The sequence below is a fragment of the Gnatocerus cornutus genome, chromosome 7 (assembly GCF_029298725.1).
Source record: "Gnatocerus cornutus isolate USDA-ARS CGAHR chromosome 7, icGnaCorn1.1, whole genome shotgun sequence".
Taxonomy (NCBI): Eukaryota; Metazoa; Arthropoda; class Insecta; order Coleoptera; family Tenebrionidae; genus Gnatocerus; species Gnatocerus cornutus.
The window spans coordinates 11,199,402-11,221,910 of NC_142239.1; the positions used below are offsets into that span (position 1 = coordinate 11,199,402).

A 22,509-nucleotide genomic window follows, 5' to 3' on the forward strand; every position below is an offset into this window, starting at 1 on the left:
AAACAATAAACCACGAATCTTGTCAATTTGGACCACAGAAGACCGAATCTCAACTCTGTTGTACGATTTACGACTTGGTTATTATTTTATTTTTATTTTTTAAATGTTGCATCTAACGACAGGACATATCTTCGGACGTATGTCTAACTTAGTAGTAGTAGAAACAGTATACAAATTCCACTAAACTTGTGAGTATACAAATTCCACTAAACTTGTGAACGTCAAGACAGCCCCTTTTAACTTGGCACAAACTCATTGCTCCTTTAAAACTATAAGAACCCCAGATAAGTAAAAATCGTTTGCTTCCACCAAAAATTTTATTGAAAAAAAAGTGTACACGAACGAATTTGATTCTTTGTAAATATAGTTATTACACTAGAATTTCCCACAAGCCTTAACGCCACTTGACTTCTTCGCAGTTGCGACTCAATTATTTTGAGCATCCTTCGAGCTTCGAGCCGATTCTTGCCTGGAATTCTCCCCCGTCCTGCGTGAATCTCCTTGTGATGCCAACGCACCAATATTATGTATTTTTTTCTCTACAAAAAAAAAGTTTTTCGACTAGAATTACTTGTCTTCATACGAACTCGCATCAGAATTTTCCTCTTCCTTCTCTAAAGCAAATCTGTTAGCTCAGCTCTCACTAATAACAATCTTACCTTCCTGAGTACCTTCCGTCGAGATGGCAGTTTCCGCCTGTCGATTTATGTAAATTTCGCGGTCATGCTGTGGTACTTCAGACTCCTACAAAAAGACAGTTTGACTAAACGGCAGAAGTTGGACCAGCGCGATTACCGGAACCGGCATCTCTTTATTTGTCTTTGCACTTGTCTTAATTCCTTGTTTCGATTTTTTGTAAATGCTGTCATCTCTGGATTTATACATCTAAAAAAAAAGTTAGTTTTATCCCATTACAAGTACAAACTCACATGATTGTCCCTGCCTTTGACGAGTTCATCACTTAAGGGGGCTATTTCGGGCCCCCACTGATCCAAGAAGTGCCCCAATCTGGTCACTCTCTGTTGAGGTGTTGTTGTAGTGTGACTACCCCCACAGTACCTATTGCAAATATGGTCTTTCCTACAAATTATTTAGAATTTTCTGCTTCCTAGGGCTGTTTTTTACTCTTTGTGGCCTCTTGTCTTCATGGCGGATTCTATGAAGTTCAGATTCTTGCTCCCAGGGGCACTAAAAAGACGTTTTGACTCAACCATCAACTACACTTCTTCTCTTACCATTTCTGCTGCTTCCTCAACTGATCCAACTCGTACGCGAGATACGGCGCGATGTTCCTCCTCGGTGGCATCGCATAAGCTTTCGGTTTCAAAGACATGTCCATTTCCTTCCTCATCACCACGTCTCTATCACAAGAAATGCAGTTAACATCTCTCAAATACTTGCTCTTAGTTCCAGCCGCTTCGTGCTCCTTCTTCAGATTAGTCAACGCTTTGAATTTATCTTGCAATGCTTTGAGTTTACTATTAACAAAATCTCTTAAAGGATCCACTTCCATCTTGTCCAATTTACTCCCGACTTCTTTGTGAAGAGAATCCAGAGCCTGTCGCCACAACTCTTCTTGTGCTTCGAGTTTAGAAAGAGCCTCTTCAATTCCGCGCGTCAGATCATCACAAGCCGCATCGAATTGATCGTGGGAAACCTTCCGGTTGATCATACAAGCATCGGCTTTCTCACCAAGAGCATCCTCGAGGTCTTCGCGGTTAGCTTTGACGATCTTAAGAACGTCGATTTGTTCTAAGATTGCCTACAAGCAAAAATCGTGAAAGAGTTATTGTCGTGTCTTCTTTACTTCGGTTTGTTTGTCTTGTTCCCTCTTCTCATCCTCGAGTTTGGCGGTATTATCAGTAATCGCCGCCATTTCTTGTTGCAGCATGTCAAGTTTACTCGCCAGTTCCAACGTAGTCTCTGCATTAACCCCAGTAGAATCACCTCCAGGAAGGCTAAAACTACATAAAAACACCGATAGACGTGGGGGCTTACACAATCTCCAGTTTGGTGTAGATGTCGTTCATATCAGCTTCAACACGCTCGTACTGGTTATTCAAAAGCGTCATCTGCTGGTTGTACATCTTGTTCAACTCCTTGAACTTGTCGCCGTACTCTGAAAATTTAAGTTCGATGTTCTTCACGTCCATCCCGCCCAATCCCCCGGATTGAAACACCCTTTTATCAACTTCTTGGAGGCTGCCAGCGGTCCATTTCTGCAGATTCTCAAACTCCTGCTGGATAAGCATGAGCGCATCCTCCGTGGACATGTCGGAGAAGTCAATCCTAGAAGAAGAATTAGAGGAGTTTGGGACAAGTCGGTTTTACTTTGAGACAATGGGGTCGAAGGCGCGATGAGGAGTCATCACTTTTATCGTCTCAGGTTTCCCCATGGATTTCTTCACTGGACGAGGCAACGGGACTTGGGAGGCGATACTCGCTTCGACACTTCCAGTGGGTTTCACAGCTGTAGAGGCGTCATCCTTTTCTTTACCAGAGTCTCCTGTCACTTGGTCTTTAGCAGCAGCGTCTTCTTTAACAGTTGAGTCTTCTTTTCTTTGCTCTTCTTGTTTGCTGGCGTCTTCCCTCGCTGACTCACCAACCTCTTCTTTTGGAGCCGCATTGTACTCAAAATCCCCCAAATTCAAATCTTTAAGATTGTCCTCAAGAGTTGAGATTCGTTTCTCCAGACTGACAAGCTTGAACAACATCTTTTTGTTATGCGCTGAGGAGGAATGAGAGGATTTGCTCCCAACACTGTCCCTTTTAGTCTCACTGCCCTTTCTGTTCCCTTGGGAACTGCTTCGTCTATCAGTCCCTAAACTAGCAACTTCCCCCTTCATTTCCTGCATCTTTTCTTCAAGTTGCATCGCACTAATATCGTCCCGAGAATCAAATTTCGCCAAGTCTTCAATCAACGAACTGATCTTCATCATTGCTTGTTCGCTGCTTTCCATCCTCTTCGTAAGATTGAGGATTTGAAACATATCAACAATAGGGGCTGATGGTGATTTAACAGCTTCCAAAAGGCCCAGGTTTGCCGGCAGTTCTCTTAGTTCTCTGATTTGGTCTTTGACCACCTCAATGTCGTTATGGAGGGTGTCAAACTTGTCTTTTGATACTGTGACGGTGAATTGAGGCAGAGTTGATTGCGCGTCTACCACGACGACTGTCTTCACGTCCGCTGTTTTGAACCCGAGAAGACTACCTAAACACAGATATAAAAGCACGTAAAGGCAACAACAACTTGAGGGACCTTGTGGTGATTTTAAGGAAGGTGGGTTACTATCAGGGTCGCTTTTCGAGTCTCTCCTTCTTTCGATTGTGCGGATTTCTTCCTCTTTTAGTTTGATTTCGTCGGATTTTTCCCTTTCTCTGATCACGTCTGGAAACTTATCTCATTAAGAGTCTTAAAACGAGCGAATTTACCTTGAAGACTGATCTTCTTAGACCCTAAATGCTTGGCTCTTCGCCCTTTTTGCCCCACGATGGAGTACTCAGGGTACAAGTTAGTACCGGACTTCATTGTAGTGATAAGACTTTGGATCTTCTCACCTTCGGGGCCCCGGAACTCCACTCCAACATTAGTTAAAGACATCTGTTGGATCGTCACGTGAAGAAGAGTGTGAAGGGCTTGGAAGTTGATGATGCCCTACAAACAAATTGAAAGATGTTAAAAAATAAGTAAACGAACATCACCTCATTGCAGTTCAAAGCCACGTCCACCAGTTGTGGTAAATTCACGAGGACTGAGCTTTTTGCCATTGCGGCGCAGTTTGACAAACAAGAGAAATACAATTGACAGGTGCCGCCTTTGATTATTTAAATTTCGTTAAATCCCGGCAAAATCAAACAACCAACCTAGTAAAACGAAAAAACCCCCAAAAAATAGTGCCTTCATCGAAGCTATTGGTACCTCTGTTTAGTTCCTCAAACGTCAAACGTCAGCTGTCATTGACCTTCATAGTTGTTTCCATTTAAAACTTTCGTGATCATGCAAGTAGAATAAACGAGTTTAGGCTTCGCCCCCTTGTAATGAGCGGCTTTAACTACTCTGGTTTCCAAATGAATCAAAAGCGGCATAATGCGGTGCCTCCGCCCCCCGTGACTGGGGTCTCCAAACAGGGCTACTCCACCATGAATGCTATAAGTCAGAATGCGTTGTCGGCGGCGTGGGGCGGCAGCCGCAAACGCGCCGCCACCGAAGATGAGTAAGTTTCAAACTCCTATAAATTATATCTACAGGGAATTTTAGGTACTTTGAGGACGACGAGGAAGAAGCGGTGCCGGATTTGGCGTACATTCCGGCCCCCGGGAGCCCTTCAAGGGTAGAGGTGCCCAAGAAGACTGAAGGGGGCGACGAGGATGACGATCCCTTAGATGCCTACATGGCAGGGATTGAACAACAGGTAAGTTTTCACCCCTAAAGTCTTTATTCAACAGTTCTTTTAGATGCAGCATGAGAAGCAAGGGAGCTCCTCGCAGCCCTCGGGAGTTAGAAACGACTTAGAAGAAGAAGACGTGGAGGAATCGTACTACCGATACATGGAGGAGAACCCTACGGCAGGTCTCGCCCCAGTGGAGGAAGACACCCCTGAGATAGAATACGACGAAGACGGCAACCCTATTCCGCCAGACAAGAAGAAAATCATCGACCCTCTGCCCCCCATTGACCATTCAACCATAGAGTACAAACCTTTCGAGAAGAACTTCTACCAAGAACACCCTGAAATCTCCAGCCTTTCAAACCGACAAGTGGCGGAGCTCCGTAAAACGTTCGATATTACAGTCTCCGGTTCCGGCGCCCCCAAGCCGGTGTCCTCGTTCGCTCATTTTAATTTCGATGACAAACTCCTAAAGGCGATAATCAAGGCTGAGTACATCACCCCCACCCCCATTCAAGCGCAGGGAGTACCTTGCGCCCTGCAAGGGCGCGATGTGTTAGGGATCGCCCAAACTGGAAGCGGTAAAACTGCGGCTTTCCTGTGGCCTTTGCTGGCACACGTGTCCGCACAGCCCCCCGTCACCGCCGGTGAAGGTCCAGCAGCCCTCATTCTAGCCCCCACGCGCGAATTGGCCATACAAATCTACAACGAAGCGAAGAAGTTCGCGAGAGTTTATGACCTCTCCGTAGTCTGTGCCTATGGAGGAGGCTCCAAATGGGAGCAGAGTCTCGCGTTGAAGGAGGGCGCCGACATCGTGGTTGCCACCCCCGGACGCATCATTGACCACGTCAAAGGAGGCGCCACGAATCTCCAGAGGGTCACTTTTCTCGTCCTCGACGAAGCCGACAGGATGTTCGAGTTGGGGTTTGAGCCCCAGGTTCGATCAGTGTGTAACCACGTCCGTCCTGACAGACAAACCCTCTTGTTCAGTGCCACGTTTCGCAAACGAATCGAGAAGTTGGCTAAAGACGCCCTCATCGATCCTGTGCGGATATCCCAGGGGATCACAGGTCAAGCCAACGAGGATGTCACCCAGAAAGTCCTCTTGATGGACAACCAACAGCTGAAACGAGACTGGTTGGTGAAGAATCTAATAGAACTGTTATCTGCAGGCTCAGTGCTGGTCTTCGTCACCAAGAAGCTCGACGCCGAGCAACTCGCCGCTGACCTCAAAGTGAAGGAGTTCGACTGTCTTTTGCTCCACGGCGACATCGAACAAGCCGAACGTAACAAAGTCATCACCGCCTTTAAAAAGAAAGAGTGTGGTCTGTTGATCGCGACGGACGTCGCGGCGCGGGGTCTCGACATCCCTCACATCCGCACCGTGGTCAATTACGACATCGCCAGAGATATAGACACTCACACCCATCGAATCGGGCGAACGGGACGTGCTGGTAATCAAGGAACCGCGTTTACTTTGATCACACCGAAAGACAAAGAATTCGTGGGACACATCGTCAAGAATCTGGAGGCTGCCCATCAAGACGTCCCTCAGGAAGTTCTGGATTTGGCGTTACAGAGCTCGTGGTACAGGAAGCAACGGTACAAGACGAAGGGCGGGAATCCCAACGTGGGCGGAGTCGGACTTGGGTTTAAAGAGAAAGTAGGAGGAGCTCCGAGGTTCGTTAGCGAATCGGCAGGACAACCAAGCACGCAGTCGCGGGGACCGGCCACTGATAGGCTGTCGGCGATGAAGGCGGCGTTCAAAACTCAATATATGAATCAGGTTTGTTTTAATTGGGTGATTTCGAAATAAAACTAGTTTTTTGTAGTTTACGGCTAGTTCTGATCCGGCCCCAGCAACGCACACCCCCGCGAATTCCGCCAGGAAGAAGAGCCGGTGGCAGTGAATTTTTTTTTATGTAGGTGTACATTTTTGTTATTTAACGAAGATTATGCATGACAGTTTGTTCTGATAATAAATAAGTAAAACAGGATTTCTTGTATCTGAATCACCCACACGTTTTTGATAAAGAGGTGAATAAACTGGTAGTTGCGAAAGATGTGGAGGAGAGTGATGTGTTTTGTTGTGATCGCGGGGAGTATCGACGCGAAATTACCCCTCATTTTTCGACCAGGTAAGGCCAAAATGATACTCCTCCCCCTTTCACTTATATTTTAGATAGCTCCGCCCACGCCCCGCCCCAAACCAACCCTTGCACAAACTTCTACGCGTATTCCTGCGCCACGTGGTTGGACCACGCCCACAAACCTCCATTCGAACCAATATGGAACCCATGGATCGCCACAAATCACAAACTCAAAACGCGATTGGCAAAAATTTTAAGTCGACACGACCCCTCACTGACCAAACCCCAAATATTTTATCGCTGGTGTTTAAACATCGTCGACCACGAAACGAAATACTTGCAGGAGTTAACTTCGTTCATTAAACATCTCGGGGGTTGGCCTTTGGTAGACTCCGCCTTAAACCCGCACGATTGGTTTAAACAAGTCGTTACTATCACGACGCTGTTGGGTATCCATCCAATCCTGAATATACACGTCGATTCGGACTACCAAACTACCAATCAAATCGTTTATGTAGAAGCGGGAGATTTGATTTTCCCCGAGTCTATTTTGATTGGTTCTGGCTATAACACAGAGTTGGAGGCGTACGAAAAGTGGATTTTAGACACCGCTAGTCATTTGTTTGGTAACGTGAACACCACCGACGTTAAAGATGTTGTTAAGTTTGAAACAAACTTAGCTAAAGTGATGGCGGTGAAGTCACGTCATGAGAGAACGACCTTGGGAAAACTGTCAAAAAAGTTTCCGAATGATTGGAGGTGGGCCCTGAACCACCTGTTTTCTAATCGTGTACAGACCGCCCCCGACACACCCATTGTAGTCCGGAACTACCACGCCTTAAAAACTATGTTTGTTTTGATTGGTCAAACGGACAAAAAAGTCGTTGCTAACTACATAATGTGGGCGGTCGTCAAAGACCTGTCGCGGGAAACAACCAATCATATGCGAGATTTGAGTTTTTTGATTGATCAGGCTATATTGGGAGTCAAAGAAGACTTAACGCGAGATTTCGAGTGTCTTGATGGTGTTATCAAATATTTCAGCCCTTTATTAGTACCGCCCTATTTGAAGGCGTATTCTAATCCTCGCGTGTTCAAAAAGGCGGAGTTAATGTTTGAGTCAATCAGAAGCCAGTTTATTGACACGTTAGCGACGAGTGATTGGTTGAGCAAAGAAGCGAAGGCGTTAACAACAGAAAAGATCAAAAATATCAAACTAAATTTAGGTTTTCCTAAAGGAGGTGTGGATCATTACAGAAAGGTGAGTTTTGTCTGCCATGGCCTTTCAGAACGAGTTTTTTTTAGTTACAAATGACCAGTGACCACTTCACGAACGTTTTGAAGCTGAAGAAATTCAAATTCGAGTTGGATTTAGCAGACAAAACGTGGCCGTCATCTCCGTTCGACGTCAATGCTTACTACAGCGTCCTGCAGAACTCAGTCTGTGAGCACCCCCTTCCAGAAAAACTAATTTTGTAGTTATTCCTTTAGGACTCCTGGAGCCCCCGTTTTTCGACCCCCACCGCGACGACAGCTTCAATTTCGGAGCGCTGGGTTTCTTGATGGGGCATGAGATGTCTCACGCCCTAGATCCTGCAGGAATCCACGCCGATTCGACCGGAAAAATCCGGAAATGGTTACCGGACCACGATTTGGCGGTGTATAAAAATCGCACTGAATGTTACGGCAGTGGGGCCTCCATTGGTGAAAACATAGCTGACAGTAACGGCGTCAGAGTTAGCCTGAGAGCTCTGAAAACAGAGTCAAAGAAAGAGTTTTTCGTCACTTTTGCGCAGATGTGGTGCGAGATATCCGAAGAAACCGAGATTTTCAACGGGGAAGAACACGGGGCTAATGGTGACCGCGTGCTTAGTTTAATGAAGAATGAAGATTTTAGGGAAACGTTTAATTGTGGTAGTGGTAGTTCTTGCGATTTGTGGTAATAAAATCGACATTTATTAAGATAGAGCTTGACTATCACAGGATTTAACCGTTTGAAGGTTTAAATTAAACGTGGGCAGTGACGCTATAAAATTACGCCCTTGATTCAGAGGGTTGAATAAAAATTTATCAATAACTGTGCAGGAAAGTTACCCAAGTTGTTTCTCTAATTCTCGTATTTGCATCAATAAATCATTTTTTCTTTGTATTTTCGCGAGTTGGTCGGGCTCTGGTTTTGGTATCAAACCATTCTTTAGTTTCTCTTCCAAGGCTTCCACTTCTCTGAGTCTCTTTTTCAGGTTTTTCAGCTTTTTCGACGGGTCTGTTTGGGGCTGTGCATGTTGCACAAATTTTTCACTAATTGTCGTGTTTTCCAACTGCTTTGTCACTTCTTCTACTTCTGCAAAATACACGGTAATAACCAACAATAGAAAGAGGGCAAATTACTCTTATTCTTCTTCTTGGGCTTCTTCTCCTTATCATCTATAATAAAAAGCCCCGGAATGGGGCGCTGCGCCGTCTCTCCACTCGACAACTTAACAGGCTCAGGTTTTGTGTTTCTAGTCATAAATTGTTTGCCTTTACTTTCGTACAATGGCACTTCTTCTTGAGGCACGTAACCTTCTTTAACTCGCCGGGCTTTCCGCCAAGTTCCGTCCGGTCTCTGGGAGGCAGGAATAAAAGTATCGCCTAAAACAACAAAACTTTGAGGTTAGATTCCTTTGTTGTTCGCAAAAACTCACCACTTTCAGTAACAATGTTGTTTGAGGACATCTTGATCCGCAGACCTTCCTATTTCCCGTTCGTACGTTCACACTTTTCGATTAAATCGTTGTTTTCGTCAATATGAAAGATGCATTTTCAAGCTGTCATTCAGGCTAGTTACTTTGGGGAGTTGGTAATGCTGGTGGTAACGTTGATTTCACTAGGCTTTGAAAGGAGGATGTGGCGAAAGCTCCGATAACGGAAGGTTGTAGTTGTTGCCGTTTTGATTATGACGTAAGCAGTTTCAACCTTATAATATGAGCGTTTTTTATAATTTTTTAGTTCTTTTAAGACCTGCGTTGCACACTTCAGACTTCCTTAAAATAGATAAGTATTTGCTATGCAATAAAAATCAGAAAATGGCCGACAAAATGGTGGACCAAACAAATTGTTAAAATTAAACAATCCGGCGTCAATGAGTGCGATAAAAACAAGCTTGTATTCAACAATAAATAATTATAATGGCGTCCATAGTATCACAATTTGGCGTTTTTGGCGCTCAAGGCCAGACTATCCCTTCGATCCAGTCCAGATAGCTGCTGATCCTCGTGTAGATCCCCGGATATTTGCTCCCGCAGCCGATCCCGTAGGATGTGACCCCCACGATGGTCAAAATGCTTGAATTACTCTGCGTTTGCAGAGGCCCCCCAGAGTCCCCCTGACAGGCATCGCTGACGTTATCAGCGGCACACAACTGACTCCTGATGACATGTCTAGTGGTTCTGCTTTGATAAGTACTGTTACACTCGTGAAGGTCAACGGAATTCAACGTCGCCTTTTGGAGAACTGAGCTCTTCTCACCTCCTACAGAAGAAGTGGGTTAGTAAAAAACCACGGTGGACCACCAGCGCACTCACCTAGACTCACTGCCCCCCATCCGGTGACCATCAACCTCTCGGGGTCATCATTCTTCGTGTACAAACACGCCGGTCGGATGGTCTGAGTGAATGTAATTTTTTTCTCCAGTTTCACCAGCGCTATGTCGTTGAACTTCTCTTTCCAGTTGTAGTCTTTATGTACGGTAACATTGACGACGTTGTGGTCCAGTTTTGGGTCTGGTTCCTCCACGCCATCAGGCACCGAAATCACGCCTAATCTCGCAATTTTCAATTCGTTGCCTTGAATATTAATAATACAATGCGCCGCTGTCACAATAAACTGCGAAGAAATCAAAGTCCCTCCGCAGTCAAACCGGTACTGCTTCTCCTCTTTACTAAAGAAACCAAGAGCTGCCATGTGGGGAAACTCGCCCACTTCTGCATCCTCACCACCCACGATATGGTAGCTAAGAATTATCGGGAGATTCTTCGTGTATTTCTTACACGCAGAGATGCTTTTCCGTTGAGGATCCGTCCCTCGAATCGTCGCCTTGTCGTCATCAGGCTTCGTGTGGCGGAACTCCGAGTTGGGGCAACACACTATTTCGGTAAAACCGTCGAAGCCGCAACGTTTCAACTCGTGAAAGCCTTGTTCTTTCACGTCTTCAAGAGCGGAGGTGCAGTTTGTTATCAAAATGCACGTTCCAGGGGAGTTGGAGTTGTGGCACGTCGACCCTGCTGGAGGAGAAATTGAAGAATTTAGAGCTGCGGGCATGAAATATTACTCGATTTTGTTTGTTTAATTGCCTTGCTCACCTTGTTTGGATGGCACGAGTCAATAAACGAGTGTTTACAGAACAAAAAGCTAATCGGAATGTGAAGTGGATAAGAAAAGTCTGGAGGTTTTGCGTCTTTCTGAGTAGGGGAGACAGGGGTATAATAATTCCTCTAAGGTTTTTAGCACCATAGCTACAAAACTTTTATATTGATAAATCTACCATTTAGGCAGGAGCTACAAGTTCGCCTAAAAATGCATTCGGAAATTTGCACCATTTTCATTAAATAAAGAATTAAGTGCAAGAATGTAAAAGGATCATTTTATTCATGAACTAGAGGTAAAATGATCCCTCGATTGGGGTAAAATGATTCCTTTCCATCGTAAGGATGTGTTATGTTCAAAAAGTTTTGTAAGTTAAGCAAAAGTGGAAACAGTGAATATATTTAAGCAAGAAAATAAAAACAAAATAAACTTAAATAACAAGAAGTAAAAACAACAAAATAGAGACTCTTATTGAAGACATAAATAAACATTAAAAGAATTTTTTTTTGTAAAAACGAAAAGTTTTTATGGTTTACGAAGTTTTTAATTCCGTCAAACAGAAATTGCAAGTGAATTTTTTTTTCTTCGCCTACTCTTGCACATTGATCATCTCTCCCCTACATATCGACGCACTCTTTAGGTCAAAAGGTTCATTCCGCGTGAAAATGCCACAAATACGCTAATTTTTCTATTGAAAGCGATCCGACGATACCAAATCGTGCTAATTGAAGCGAGTAAACACGTCAAAAATCCGGGGATTTTTGTCGTTCCTTCAGCGCAAACAAAGCCCGGAAGCGGTCTGTCCAGGCTGCAATTTTCGCGAAACCAACACGGGCGATTAAGTAGACACGCGGTTTTTCCTGGAGCCTTCTGAACGTTAAATTCCCGTAATTACAGCTTATCGCCTCCAATTATCAGTTTTTTTAACATTTTCGGGTCATAAAGTTCAATGATTAACGGCGTGTAAACAATGCGAGATCTTCGAAATTGATGTCTTTGTAGATACGTCTGTTTTGCTCTTTTCTCTTTCCGCGAAGCAGCGATGCGCAACGAATGTTCAATGTCAATGCCAAATGAAAATGAGTGAAAAGTCATTACCATATAACTCTCTCGGTTTGGCCAGGATTTGGAAGAAAAAGAGCGCAAAGAGACCGAAGATGGTCCAATCATGTCGGACCATGTTGATGTCATGACAAAAACACAGCACAAACTGACTTATCTTGTGTCTCTGAGTGAATAGTTGTCGATGCGCAAACTCTTCTGTCTTTGGCTCAGTGTTGCCAGGTCAAAACTTTAATGATCTCTAAGTTTTTACTTAGAAAGTCCCTAGACGCAATAAATTGTATTCGGCAGACTCTAAACTTAATTTTTCCTGCAGAGGATTTTTCTGCAATTAGTTAAGTTGCAAATGTCCACTCAAAGTCACAAATTTTGAATTTTTCTTTGTGTAATTCGTTCCTGTTGCAATTGTGGAGTTGTGTGAATTGGGTTTTAGGGTAGAAAATTCGATCGTGTAAGTTGTGTTAGGTGTGATATGTCAACATTCAATTTGTTACCGTTTTTAAACAGCAGGGGAATTTTACTTTACTTGGACCATCTCGCATTAATTAATTAGGTAGCCTTAATACACAGCAAATTTCATGTCAAAATAGCAAATGTCAATTTCTGGAGGACAATGATGCCAATCTTGTCAACTTTAAATTTCCAAAGTTAATTCATCAAAACTCCAACATAAGGAAAAAAATAACTGGCAACCTAAACTGCCTAGGCGTCGAATTTAAAATGCGACTTTTTGATTAATCATATTTGTCAAATGGTACAAGGTGTTTATAAATGTTTCTAGCATCAAGGGTGGCTCTGGAATTCCTGTCGTGCAATACTTTGCCGCTTTGTATTCTTAGGGGTCGATTTCAAGTGTGACTTGCCTTACTGCAAATCCCATTTGCAACATAGCAACGCCAATCACATTGCTCATATCTTGGCAACGGTTGCAAATTTGCGTTAACGCGGTGACTTGAAATCGACCCGATAGTGAATATAACTATCATGAAAATATCTATACAGGGTCCGGCAACACTTGTGTCCACCCCCAAAATCGTCTTTAATTTTAAAGATAAAATTTTGAAAATTTGCATACGCTCAATAGTTGACAAAACTCTACAAGCTGACCCAAAGATTTGTTTTTTATCACTAATACTTTTGGCGTCGCGACGCCTTAAAAATGTAATTTTTAGTTAATTGTGAGGGTTTGTGATATCAACCGCTAATTTAAATTTTTTTCAATATAAATGTGTTAAAAATATCTCAGTTGTCATTTTAGATTCAATGCAAATTGTCTTCTAAATTTGAGAAAAAAATGCTGTTTTATCAAGTTAGTTTCCAATTTTATTACGTCAAAATTGGGAACTACGTTTACACCCATCTGTCAACATCTTGTGTCACAAATGACATCTATCCTTTGGTTCGCTTTAGATTATAATAAAAGTCATACTTGGTGAAATTGTCGTCTTGTCGATGTTAATTAATGAATTCCGGTGTCCATAAAGTGCAACATGCCCGTGATAATCTAAATTAACCTTTATAAGAGTGAATGAAGTGACTTGTGAAATTTTGGTGTAAACGTAGTTTGCCACTGCGCTGTCATAATTTTGAAAACTAACTTGATAAAACAACGTTTATTTCGCAAATTTTAAACACAATTTGTATTAGATTTAAAATAAAAACTCAGATATTTGTATCACAGTTATGTTGAAAAAAAATTGAATTCTCGAATTTTTCTGCAAAAACTCAAAAATCGCTAAAAATTATACTTCTTAGACGTCGCGACGCTAACCAAACCGTGATAAAAAATTAATTTTTGCGTCAGCTTCTAGAGCTTTGTCAACTATGAGCGTATGCAAAGTTTCAAAATTTTATCTTTAAAATTAAAGACGATTTTAGGGGTGGACATAAGTGTTGCCGGACCCTGTATAATGTCATAACTTACGTCAACGACATTTCAGTTATGGTTTTGTTTCTAAATTTTTGACTTTCAAGTTTCACACCACAACTATAGTCAGAATTTTATAACTTTGGTTTAACTCCGCCTACCTTTTGAGCCAATTGAATTTTAGCTGGAAGTCTGATTTACTCTGCAACATTTTTTTAGTTCGTTGATATTTGCTAGAAGCCGGGATAGAAATGTCCACACATTAGAAGACAAAACACGATAAAAATCGACAAAGGTTTCACGAGTAATTGAATTCCCGCAAAACTGCGAATCTTTTTGACAAGTGTGGCACTAGAGTTGTCAAATTTTGATTATGTTGTGTAAAGGAGGCTAGCTATTCCTCGATTCGGCAAATTCAAATCGTCATTTGTTCATGTGGGCGGAGTTAAACCAAAGTTACAAAATTCCGACTATAGAACAATTTTCTTCTCAAAACTTTCTTTGCTCTTTGATTGACAAATGTAAGTTGAAAAATCTAAACCCACATTTATAATGAGCGGCAAACTTCATAGCCACCTTTGATGCTAGAAACATTTATTAACATTTTGTAAAAGCATTATTTAGAAATTACTAAAAAACTTGTCACTTGCTTGTAAAGCCATTTATTAAATAAATAATATTTTCTCGGAATCAATAAATATTTTGTAAAACACAAACATTTCTAAAGTGCAGCTCATTGCTGTCAGTCCACTCTCCTGTGTAAATTTTCGAAAATTGTTAGGTGTAAATCAGGCTTTCAATTCTTTAGTTAGAAAGTTAGGGGAAAATTGAATGTAGCGATTTTTGAGGTTAACACGTTGTTAAAGTTGAGAGTATTAATCAATATTTAATTAAAAATTTAATTAAAAAGCCGATTAGCTTCTACGCATGCTACAGTTGGATCAAGGTCAAACTGCCAACTATTATTGACAAAAATCGCTAGGGGCTGCTGCCAACTTAACTTTTTAATGAGTGGACCGATAGTAATGATCTTACGATCTCCGATAGTAAAAAAATCTCTAGATTCGGGGAAAATCCCTAGACCTGGCAACACTGCTTTGGCTCGTAAATCCCCTTCGTGTTTTGACCGGATTCCTGCAGGTCATTTGATGGGAAGGTGGCAGATGGCGCGGGGATCTGCAGGATAAGAGCTCCTTTGTCGATGGTTGTTGTTCGGCAATTCAGGTGCTTATCGCGGACCATTAAATCAGGAAAGCAATTGTAAAGGGTCTTTTAGATGCGTTCCCATATCTTTCAACAAAGTACAACTCTGAAGCCTGTTAGTCCTCTTCAATTGGAACTTTGGAATTAAGATTCAAATATCTCGGAAAGTTACAAGCTCTGTTAGTTAGAGTTGGAAGAAAGTTCTCGAGGGAGTAAACTCGCATTTTGTCTCTTTTAAACGATACGTTTGTTGGTTTGTTACGCCATTGACAGACACGGTCAACTTTCCGGATTTTTAAACCAATTACGGGATTTAAGAGACCAGAAAATGATGTTTTCCGCTTCGCGTTTTTCGGGAATTAATTTGACGGGATATAACAGGAGAGGGATTTTAAATTAGACTAAGTTTGACAACTTAACGACTCCAACTTGCAAAATCGACGAACTGTGTTTATTTAGGTGCAACTAAATCCAGAAAAAAACGGAAAAAATCAAACCAATAAAGTTCAAGGATCAAAACACATTTTATTCTTTTGATGTCACCGCGAAGTTGTACCATTAATCTCAACATCGTAAATAAGTCTGAATTTTTTTCAATAATTAATTTCAAGTGGTGTGATTGATAATAATAAACAAGATATTAACAATTTTGGCTTCGCCACAGAATTGTTATTGTTAACCAATTATTAATTAATGTTTGCATTGTTAATGGCTGACATAAGCACATGTGCTAAATCCGACCAAACGTCAGCGCTCAACCAATCATCAACAATTTGACCTGTATCACTTCGCAATGCGTTAATTCGTGGATTATCGTTAATTATAATCAAGCATAATGTGCGCCGACAGTTTGGATTCAATCCGCCGCCATTGTAGGGGTGGCAACGTAATAGTCTATATTTAGAATGACAAAGCTGAAGGTGCAGAAAAAATGTCATTCCTAGATTCTATTGCACATTTTTTTCAATTTAAACTGTTGCAGTTTTTGGAAATTAAACAAAACTACCAAAAACAGCTTCCGGTTGATGGAAAACAAGAAAGTTGGATCATTTAACATTCTATATAAAATTCCGAATTAATTAACATTAAACGACTTAAAATAAAGAACCTCCCCAAATTTTATAACTGTAGCGCTAAAAGTATAGAAATTACGAATTTTAAAAGAATATGTCGCAAATTTTTGCTATAACTAAAAAAATCCAAATTTCTAAAATTTGAATTATTAGTCCAATAATTTTGCAACTTGGTAGAGTTAATAAACGACTTAAAAATAGTAACCTCCCCAAATTTCATAGCTGTAGCTCGAAAATTATAGATATTGCGAATTTTAATGGAAGATTTCGAAAATTTTTGGTTGGACTAAAAAATCAAAAATTTCTAAAATTTCTAAAATTTGAATTACAAGTCCAATATTTTTGCGACTTGGTAGAGCTAATAAACGACTCAAAACTAGTAACCTCCCCAAATTTCACAGCTTTAGCTCTAAAATTATAGAAATTACGAATTTTAATGGAATATGTCGCAATATTTTGCTTGGACTAAAAAAATTAAAGTTTTTAAAATTTCTAAAATTTCAATTACCGGTCCAATAATTTTGCAACTTAGTAGAGCTAATAAACGACTTAAAAATTGTAACATCCCCAAAATTTATACCAATAGCACTAAAATTATGGATATTACGAATTTTAAAGAAATATGTCGCAAATTTTTGCTTGGACTAAAAAATCAAAATTTCTAAAATTTCTAAAATTTGAATTACTAGTCTAATAATTTTGCAACTTGGTAGAGGTAATCAACTACTCAAAAATAGTAACCTCCCCTTTCATAGTTGTTGCACTAAAATTATAAAAATTACGAATTTTAAAGGAAGATGTCGAAAATTTTTGGTTGGACTAAAAAATCAAAAATTTCTAAAATTTCTAAAATTTGAATTATAAGTCCAATAATTTTGCAACTTGGTAGAGCTAATAAACGACTCAAAACTAGTAACCTCTCCAAATTTCATAGTTGTTGCACTAAAATTATAAAAATTACGAATTTTAAAGGAAGATGTCGAAAATTTTTGGTTGGACTAAAAAATCAAAAATTTCTAAAATTTCTAAAATTTGAATTACAAGTCCAATAATTTTGCAACTTGGTAGAGCTAATAAACGACTCAAAACTAGTAACCTCCCCAAATTTCACAGCTTTAGCTCTAAAATTATAGAAATTACGAATTTTAATGGAAGATGTCGAAAATTTTTGGTTGGACTAAAAAATCAAAAATTTCTAAAATTTCCAAAATTTGAATTATAAGTCCAATAATTTTGCAACTTGGTAGAGCTAATAAACGACTCAAAACTAGTAACCTGCCCAAATTTCATAGTTGTTGCACTAAAATTATAAAAATTACGAATTTTAAAGGAAGATGTCGAAAATTTTTACTTGGATTAAAAAATCAAAAATTTCTAAAATTTCTAAAATTTGAATTACAAGTCCAATAATTTTGCAACTTGGTAGAGCTAATAAACGACTCAAAACTAGTAACCTCCCCAAATTTCACAGCTTTAGCTCTAAAATTATAGAAATTACGAATTTTAAAGGAAGATGTCGAAAATTTTTGGTTGAACTAAAAAATCAAAAATTTCTATTTCTAAAATTTGAATTACAAGTCCAATAATTTTGCAACTTGGTAGAGCTAATAAACGACTCAAAACTAGTAACCTCCCCAAATTTCACAGCTTTAGCTCTAAAATTATAGAAATTACGAATTTTAATGGAATATGTCGCAATATTTTGCTTGGACTAAAAAAATTAAAATTTTTAAAATTTCCAAAATTTGAATTACCGGTCCAATAATTTTGCAACTTGGTAGAGCTAATAAACGACTTAAAAATTGTAACCTCCCCAAAATTTATACCAATAGCACTAAAATTATGGATATTACGAATTTTAAAGAAAGATGTCGCAAATTTTTGCTTGGACTAAAAAATCAAAATTTCAAAAATTTCTAAAATTTGAATTACCGGTCCAATAATTTTGCAACTTAGTAGAGTTAATAAACGACTTAAAAATTGTAAACTCCCCAAAATTTATACCAATAGCACTAAAATTATGGATATTACGAATTTTAAAGAAAGATGGCGCAAATTTTTGCTTGGACTAAAAAATCAAAATTTCTAAAATTTCTAAAATTTGAATTACTAGTCTAATAATTTTGCAACTTGGTAGAGGTAATCAACTACTCAAAAATAGTAACTTTCCCAAATTTCATAGTTGTTGCACTAAAATTATAAAAATTACGAATTTTAAAGGAAGATGTCGCAAATTTTTGCTTGGACTAAAAATCAAAATTTCTAAAATTCTTAAAATTTGAATTACTAGTCCAATAATTTTGCAAGTCGGTAGAATTAATAAACAACTTTAAAATAGTAACCTCCCCAAATTTCACAGTTATAGCACTAAAATTATAGAAATTACGAATTTTAATGGAAAATGTCGCAAATTTTTGCTTGATCTAAAAAATCAAAATTTCTAAAATTTCTAAAATTTAAATTACTAGACCAATAATTATGCAACTTGATAGAGCTAATAAACAACTCAAATATAGTAACCTGTCCAAATTTCATAGCCGTAACACTAAAATTATGAAAATTACAAATTTTAATAGAAGATGTTGCAAATTTTTGTTAAGTTTGCGCATCGTCAACTCCTCACTCAAAGACACAAAATAAGACAGTTTGTGCTGCGTTTTTGTCATGACATCACCATCATTCGACATGATTGGACCATCTTCGGTCTCTTTGCGCTCTTTTCTTCCAAATCCTGGCCAAACCGGGAGAGTTATATGGTAATGACTTTTCACTCATTTTCATTTGGCATTGACATTGATCATTCGTTGCGCATCGCTGCTTCGCGAAAAGAGAAAAGAGCAAAACAGACGGTTCTAAAAAGACATTAATTTCGAAGATCTCGCATTGTTTACACGCTGTTAATCATTGAACTTTATGACCCGAAAATATTAAAAAAAAAACGATAATTGTTGCCGATAAGCTGCAATTACGGGAATTTAACGTTCAGAAGGCCTGGGAAAGACTGTTTCCGGGCTTTGTTTGCGCAAAAAAACAACGAAAATTCCGAGACTCTACATGTGAATAGAAAATAAATAAATTACGATCCTTCAGTTTTACTCTACTTAATTTTCACTATCAGAATTTTTCCGCAATTCTCGTCGATCTTCTTGATAAACAACCCTCTTTTAATAGCCTCCCCGAAGAATGACAACACAGCATTAAAAATTAAAACCCAATTTTTGTGTTCCTTTGCCGATAATATCAGTTATAAAACTTCCCCTCCGGACTCATAAAATCCAGATTATAAATCCAGCGTTCATTTTAAAAATTTCGCACGTTGCAAAGGGTACAACATATGCTTTGCTTGACGTTACCTCATTTAATAAATCATGCCTTAACATAACTGGATTGCTTAGGGTGTATACACTTTGCGTTATTATATTAGTTCAAGGGGTGGTCTGGCGCACCACTCGCTGTTTAATGTGCTGAAAAGGCTTCCGGACTATGACCAATAAAAAGACACATAACTTTGCAATTAGATTCATGTGTTGTGTCGTATAAGCTGAAAAACCACCCCCCCCCAATCGTAAAATTATAAAGGCGCCCCCATTATCGGAAGAAAACGATATATTTTCGTTGACGGCGTTTTTGCGAGGTGTCACTTACAACACACGTGGAATTTGTTTTGCGATTTGTCATTGTTCGCCCGTTCTCATTATAAAGCAATAAGTTTCTCGAACCGGAATTTTCCGGAGGGTTTTTCGCTGGTTCTTATAATTATTAACTTGCAAATGGTGAAACTGGCATCTAAGAACTGACGAAAAACTAAGATAAGAATCTGTAATCCTGGGAATAGAAACTGAGAATCTAAAAAACGGAGCCTCATTCCACCCTCGGGGGCGGCGATGCGCACAACGACCAGCTGGAAGGAGGAATCTTTTTGGTCGGGGATGAAGTGGTTAGACTTGGATAAATCTTGTATTGTTGTAAATTCTTTTCAATTGTAAAAAACGTTTAGTATTTTTGATATTATTTATTACTTATTTTATATACATAATAATAATTTTATTAGATATACAAGGTGTTTATAAATGTTTCTAGCATCAAGGGTGGCTATGAAATGTCAAAGAAATTTGCCGCTCATTATAAATATGGGTTTCGATTTGTCAACTGACATTTGCAGTTAACCTCAAACATGAAGTAAAGTAAGTTTTGAGAAATAAACTATTCCAGTTGTAGTTTAAAACCTGAAAATCGAAAACTTGGGCACAAAACCGTAACTAGAACGTCATTGAAGTAAGTAACATTATAAATAATTTTCAAGATAGTTATATGTACTATAAAAACAAAGCGGCAAAATAGTGTACGACAGGAATTCCAAAGCCACGCTTGATGCTAAAAACATTTATAAACACCTTGTACTAATCAATGCATTTTAAAAGAAATTAGTACTGGAGCAGGAAAAAGTTAATTTTATAAGTAGACTTCTCTCTTAATTCTAAATCAAAAGTCCGTTTAGATTTATCAGGTCAGTACTCTGTGTTACTTTTGTTTTTTTTTCAGTAGGTAAAATAAAAATTTTGAACGGTTTTTGAAAACTTTTTTTTGCATTTTGCTAAATTTTTGGACTAAAAAAATTTAAATTACCGGTCCAATAATTTTGCAACTTGGTACAGTTAATAAACGGTCCAAAAATACTAGCCCTTTCTCAAATTTCATACATGTAGAACTAAAATTATAAAAATTACAAATTTTAATAAAAGATGTCGCAAAAATTTGCTTGGACTAAAAAAATCAAAATTTCAAAAATTTGTAAAATTTGAATTACTAGTCCAATAATTTTGCAACTTGGTGGAGTTAATAAACGATTCGAAAATAGTAATCTTTCCAAATTTCATTGCTGTGGCAATAAAATTATAAAAATTAGAAATTTTAAAGGAAGATATGGTAAATTTTTGCTTAAACTAAAAAATCAAAATTTTTAACATTTCAATTACAGGTCCAATAAATTTGCAACTTGGTAAAGTTAATAAACAACTTAAAAATAGTAACTTTCCCAAATTTCATAGCAGGAGCACTAAAATTACCAAAATTACTAATTTTATTGAAGGATGTGGGATGGTTTTACTTAATCTCAAAACTAAAAATATCTAAAATTTTGTTTTTTTGCTCTACAATTTTGCAATTTGGTGGAGTTAATACAACTAAAATATAGTAATTTCCTCAAATTTTATAGCTGTAGCACTAAAATTACTAAATTACAAATTTTAATGGAAGATGTTGGTACTTTTAGTTGTTTAGTCTCTAAACTAATAATTTCTAAAATCTGTGTTTTTTGCACTACATTTTTGTAATTTGGTGGAGTTAATACACGATTAAAATATAGTAATTCTCCTAAATTTCATAACTGTAGCACTAAAATTATAAATTTTATTGATAGATGTGGAAACCTTACTTGAACTCAAAACTAAAATTTTCTAAAATCTTGGTTTTTTGCTCTACAATTTTACAATTTAGTGGAGTTTATATACAATTTAAATATAGTAATTTCCCCAAATTCATAACTGTAGCACTGAAATTACCAAAATTACGAATTTTGTTAAAGGATGTGGGAACCTCAATTACTTGATCTCAAAACTAAATATATTTAAATTCTTAATTGTTTGCTCTACAATTTTACAGTTTGGTGGAGTTAATATACAACTCAAATATAGTAATTTTCTTAAATATTATAGCTGTAGCACTAAAATTACTAAAATAACAAATTTTAGTGAAGGATGTTGGTACTTTTTGTTTGGTCTCAAAACTAAAAATTTCTAAAATCTGTGTTTTTTGCTCTACAATTTTGCAATTTAATGGAGTTAATACACAACTTAAATATAGTAATTTCCCTAAATTTCATTGTTGTTGCACTAAAATTATCAACATGACGAATTTTAGTGAAGAATCTGGGAACTTTTCGCTTGGCCTCAAACAAAAAAATTCTAAAATCTGTGTTTTTTGCTCTACAATTTTGCAATTTAGTTGAGTTAATACACGTTAAAAAAATAGTTACTTACTTAAATTTCATAGCTGTAGCAGTTAAATTATAGAAATTACGAATTTTAATGGAAGATGTCGCAAATTTTTGCTTGGAATAAAAAGTCAAATTTTCTAAACCTGCAGAATAAAAAAAAAACCTTGATTAGGTACTAATTATACAAAAAAAATGGGTCTAGATACAGATTATTAATCGTAACATAATACTTTGTTCTGTTAATCAACATTAGCAAACTATAAATTGATCGGCATACTGTGATAGCGGTTATGTATACATATTTTGTCAAATTAATTACGTTGAGCTAATAAATAACACAAAAGACCATGATTGACACGTTAAAGTTCCATTAATTACATGTGGGAAATGACGAGAGTAATTAATTTCCAGGTTTGATTTTTGTTATGATTTGCAGTCGCAGCAAACATGTCTATTTACATTTATAAATAAAAACGAGTATCGAGCT

The 22,509-nt window shown here is 38.3% G+C and overlaps 5 protein-coding genes across 6 annotated transcripts; 2 read left to right on the plus strand and 3 right to left on the minus strand.

Annotated features, from left to right (window-relative positions):
* Window positions 1–409: 409 nt before the first annotated feature.
* Window positions 410–3,768, minus strand: LOC148170947 (uncharacterized). Its single transcript, XM_088041132.1, has 13 exons — window positions 3,703–3,768; window positions 3,433–3,655; window positions 3,260–3,388; window positions 2,332–3,211; window positions 1,999–2,289; window positions 1,808–1,958; window positions 1,236–1,762; window positions 1,126–1,188; window positions 930–1,080; window positions 796–885; window positions 660–744; window positions 588–614; window positions 410–539 (listed from the first exon to the last, which is right to left on the minus strand). The coding sequence occupies exons 1-13, from the start codon at window positions 3,766–3,768 to the stop codon at window positions 427–429; spliced, it is 2,796 nt and encodes a 931-aa protein (XP_087897258.1). The 3' UTR covers window positions 410–426.
* A 152-nt stretch (window positions 3,769–3,920) lies between these two features.
* LOC148170948 (ATP-dependent RNA helicase DDX42) lies at window positions 3,921–6,385 on the plus strand. The gene is made up of 4 exons (XM_088040578.1): window positions 3,921–4,214; window positions 4,259–4,412; window positions 4,456–6,174; window positions 6,221–6,385. Exons 1-4 carry the CDS (start codon window positions 4,039–4,041, stop codon window positions 6,296–6,298), a joined length of 2,127 nt encoding a protein of 708 aa, XP_087896704.1. The 5' UTR covers window positions 3,921–4,038; the 3' UTR covers window positions 6,299–6,385.
* Window positions 6,386–6,408: 23 nt separating this feature from the next.
* LOC148170949 (neprilysin-1-like) lies at window positions 6,409–8,440 on the plus strand. The gene is made up of 4 exons (XM_088040579.1): window positions 6,409–6,526; window positions 6,571–7,739; window positions 7,784–7,922; window positions 7,958–8,440. The coding sequence occupies exons 1-4, from the start codon at window positions 6,451–6,453 to the stop codon at window positions 8,419–8,421; spliced, it is 1,848 nt and encodes a 615-aa protein (XP_087896705.1). The 5' UTR covers window positions 6,409–6,450; the 3' UTR covers window positions 8,422–8,440.
* Window positions 8,412–9,254, minus strand: Pym (partner of Y14 and mago). Its single transcript, XM_088040582.1, has 3 exons — window positions 9,163–9,254; window positions 8,867–9,109; window positions 8,412–8,819 (listed from the first exon to the last, which is right to left on the minus strand). The coding sequence occupies exons 1-3, from the start codon at window positions 9,191–9,193 to the stop codon at window positions 8,569–8,571; spliced, it is 525 nt and encodes a 174-aa protein (XP_087896708.1). The 5' UTR covers window positions 9,194–9,254; the 3' UTR covers window positions 8,412–8,568.
* A 342-nt stretch (window positions 9,255–9,596) lies between these two features.
* On the minus strand, window positions 9,597–12,092 carry LOC148170951 (serine protease persephone-like). Of its 2 annotated transcripts, none has more exons than XM_088040581.1 (3): window positions 11,921–12,092; window positions 10,042–10,737; window positions 9,597–9,988 (listed from the first exon to the last, which is right to left on the minus strand). In XM_088040581.1, the coding sequence occupies exons 1-3, from the start codon at window positions 12,000–12,002 to the stop codon at window positions 9,684–9,686; spliced, it is 1,083 nt and encodes a 360-aa protein (XP_087896707.1). In that variant the 5' UTR covers window positions 12,003–12,092; the 3' UTR covers window positions 9,597–9,683. The 2 variants fall into 2 exon arrangements, with proteins under 2 accessions (XP_087896707.1, XP_087896706.1); XM_088040580.1 differs by having other exon boundaries at window positions 10,042–10,740.
* Between the last annotated feature and the right edge of the window lie 10,417 nt (window positions 12,093–22,509).

Coding starts and splice junctions, on each gene's coding strand:
- LOC148170947 (XM_088041132.1), bottom strand. CDS start 3,768: ATGGCAAAAAGCTCAGTCCTCGTGAATTTACCACAACTGGTGGACGTG. Junction 745..795: donor ATAAAGAGATGCCGGTTCCG/GTAATCGCGCTG, acceptor GTCTTTTTGTAG/GAGTCTGAAGTACCACAGCA. Junction 615..659: donor GACGGAAGGTACTCAGGAAG/GTAAGATTGTTA, acceptor GATTTGCTTTAG/AGAAGGAAGAGGAAAATTCT.
- LOC148170948 (XM_088040578.1), top strand. CDS start 4,039: ATGAGCGGCTTTAACTACTCTGGTTTCCAAATGAATCAAAAGCGGCAT. Junction 4,413..4,455: donor TGGCAGGGATTGAACAACAG/GTAAGTTTTCAC, acceptor CAGTTCTTTTAG/ATGCAGCATGAGAAGCAAGG. Junction 6,175..6,220: donor AAACTCAATATATGAATCAG/GTTTGTTTTAAT, acceptor AGTTTTTTGTAG/TTTACGGCTAGTTCTGATCC.
- LOC148170949 (XM_088040579.1), top strand. CDS start 6,451: ATGTGGAGGAGAGTGATGTGTTTTGTTGTGATCGCGGGGAGTATCGAC. Junction 6,527..6,570: donor ACCCCTCATTTTTCGACCAG/GTAAGGCCAAAA, acceptor CTTATATTTTAG/ATAGCTCCGCCCACGCCCCG. Junction 7,923..7,957: donor CGTCCTGCAGAACTCAGTCT/GTGAGCACCCCC, acceptor CTAATTTTGTAG/TTATTCCTTTAGGACTCCTG.
- Pym (XM_088040582.1), bottom strand. CDS start 9,193: ATGTCCTCAAACAACATTGTTACTGAAAGTG. Junction 9,110..9,162: donor CAACATTGTTACTGAAAGTG/GTGAGTTTTTGC, acceptor TTGTTGTTTTAG/GCGATACTTTTATTCCTGCC. Junction 8,820..8,866: donor GCCCAAGAAGAAGAATAAGA/GTAATTTGCCCT, acceptor TGTATTTTGCAG/AAGTAGAAGAAGTGACAAAG.
- LOC148170951 (XM_088040580.1), bottom strand. CDS start 12,002: ATGGTCCGACATGATTGGACCATCTTCGGTCTCTTTGCGCTCTTTTTC. Junction 10,741..11,920: donor CAAACCGAGAGAGTTATATG/GTAATGACTTTT, acceptor TTTCTCCTCCAG/CAGGGTCGACGTGCCACAAC. Junction 9,989..10,041: donor ATGGGGGGCAGTGAGTCTAG/GTGAGTGCGCTG, acceptor CTTCTTCTGTAG/GAGGTGAGAAGAGCTCAGTT.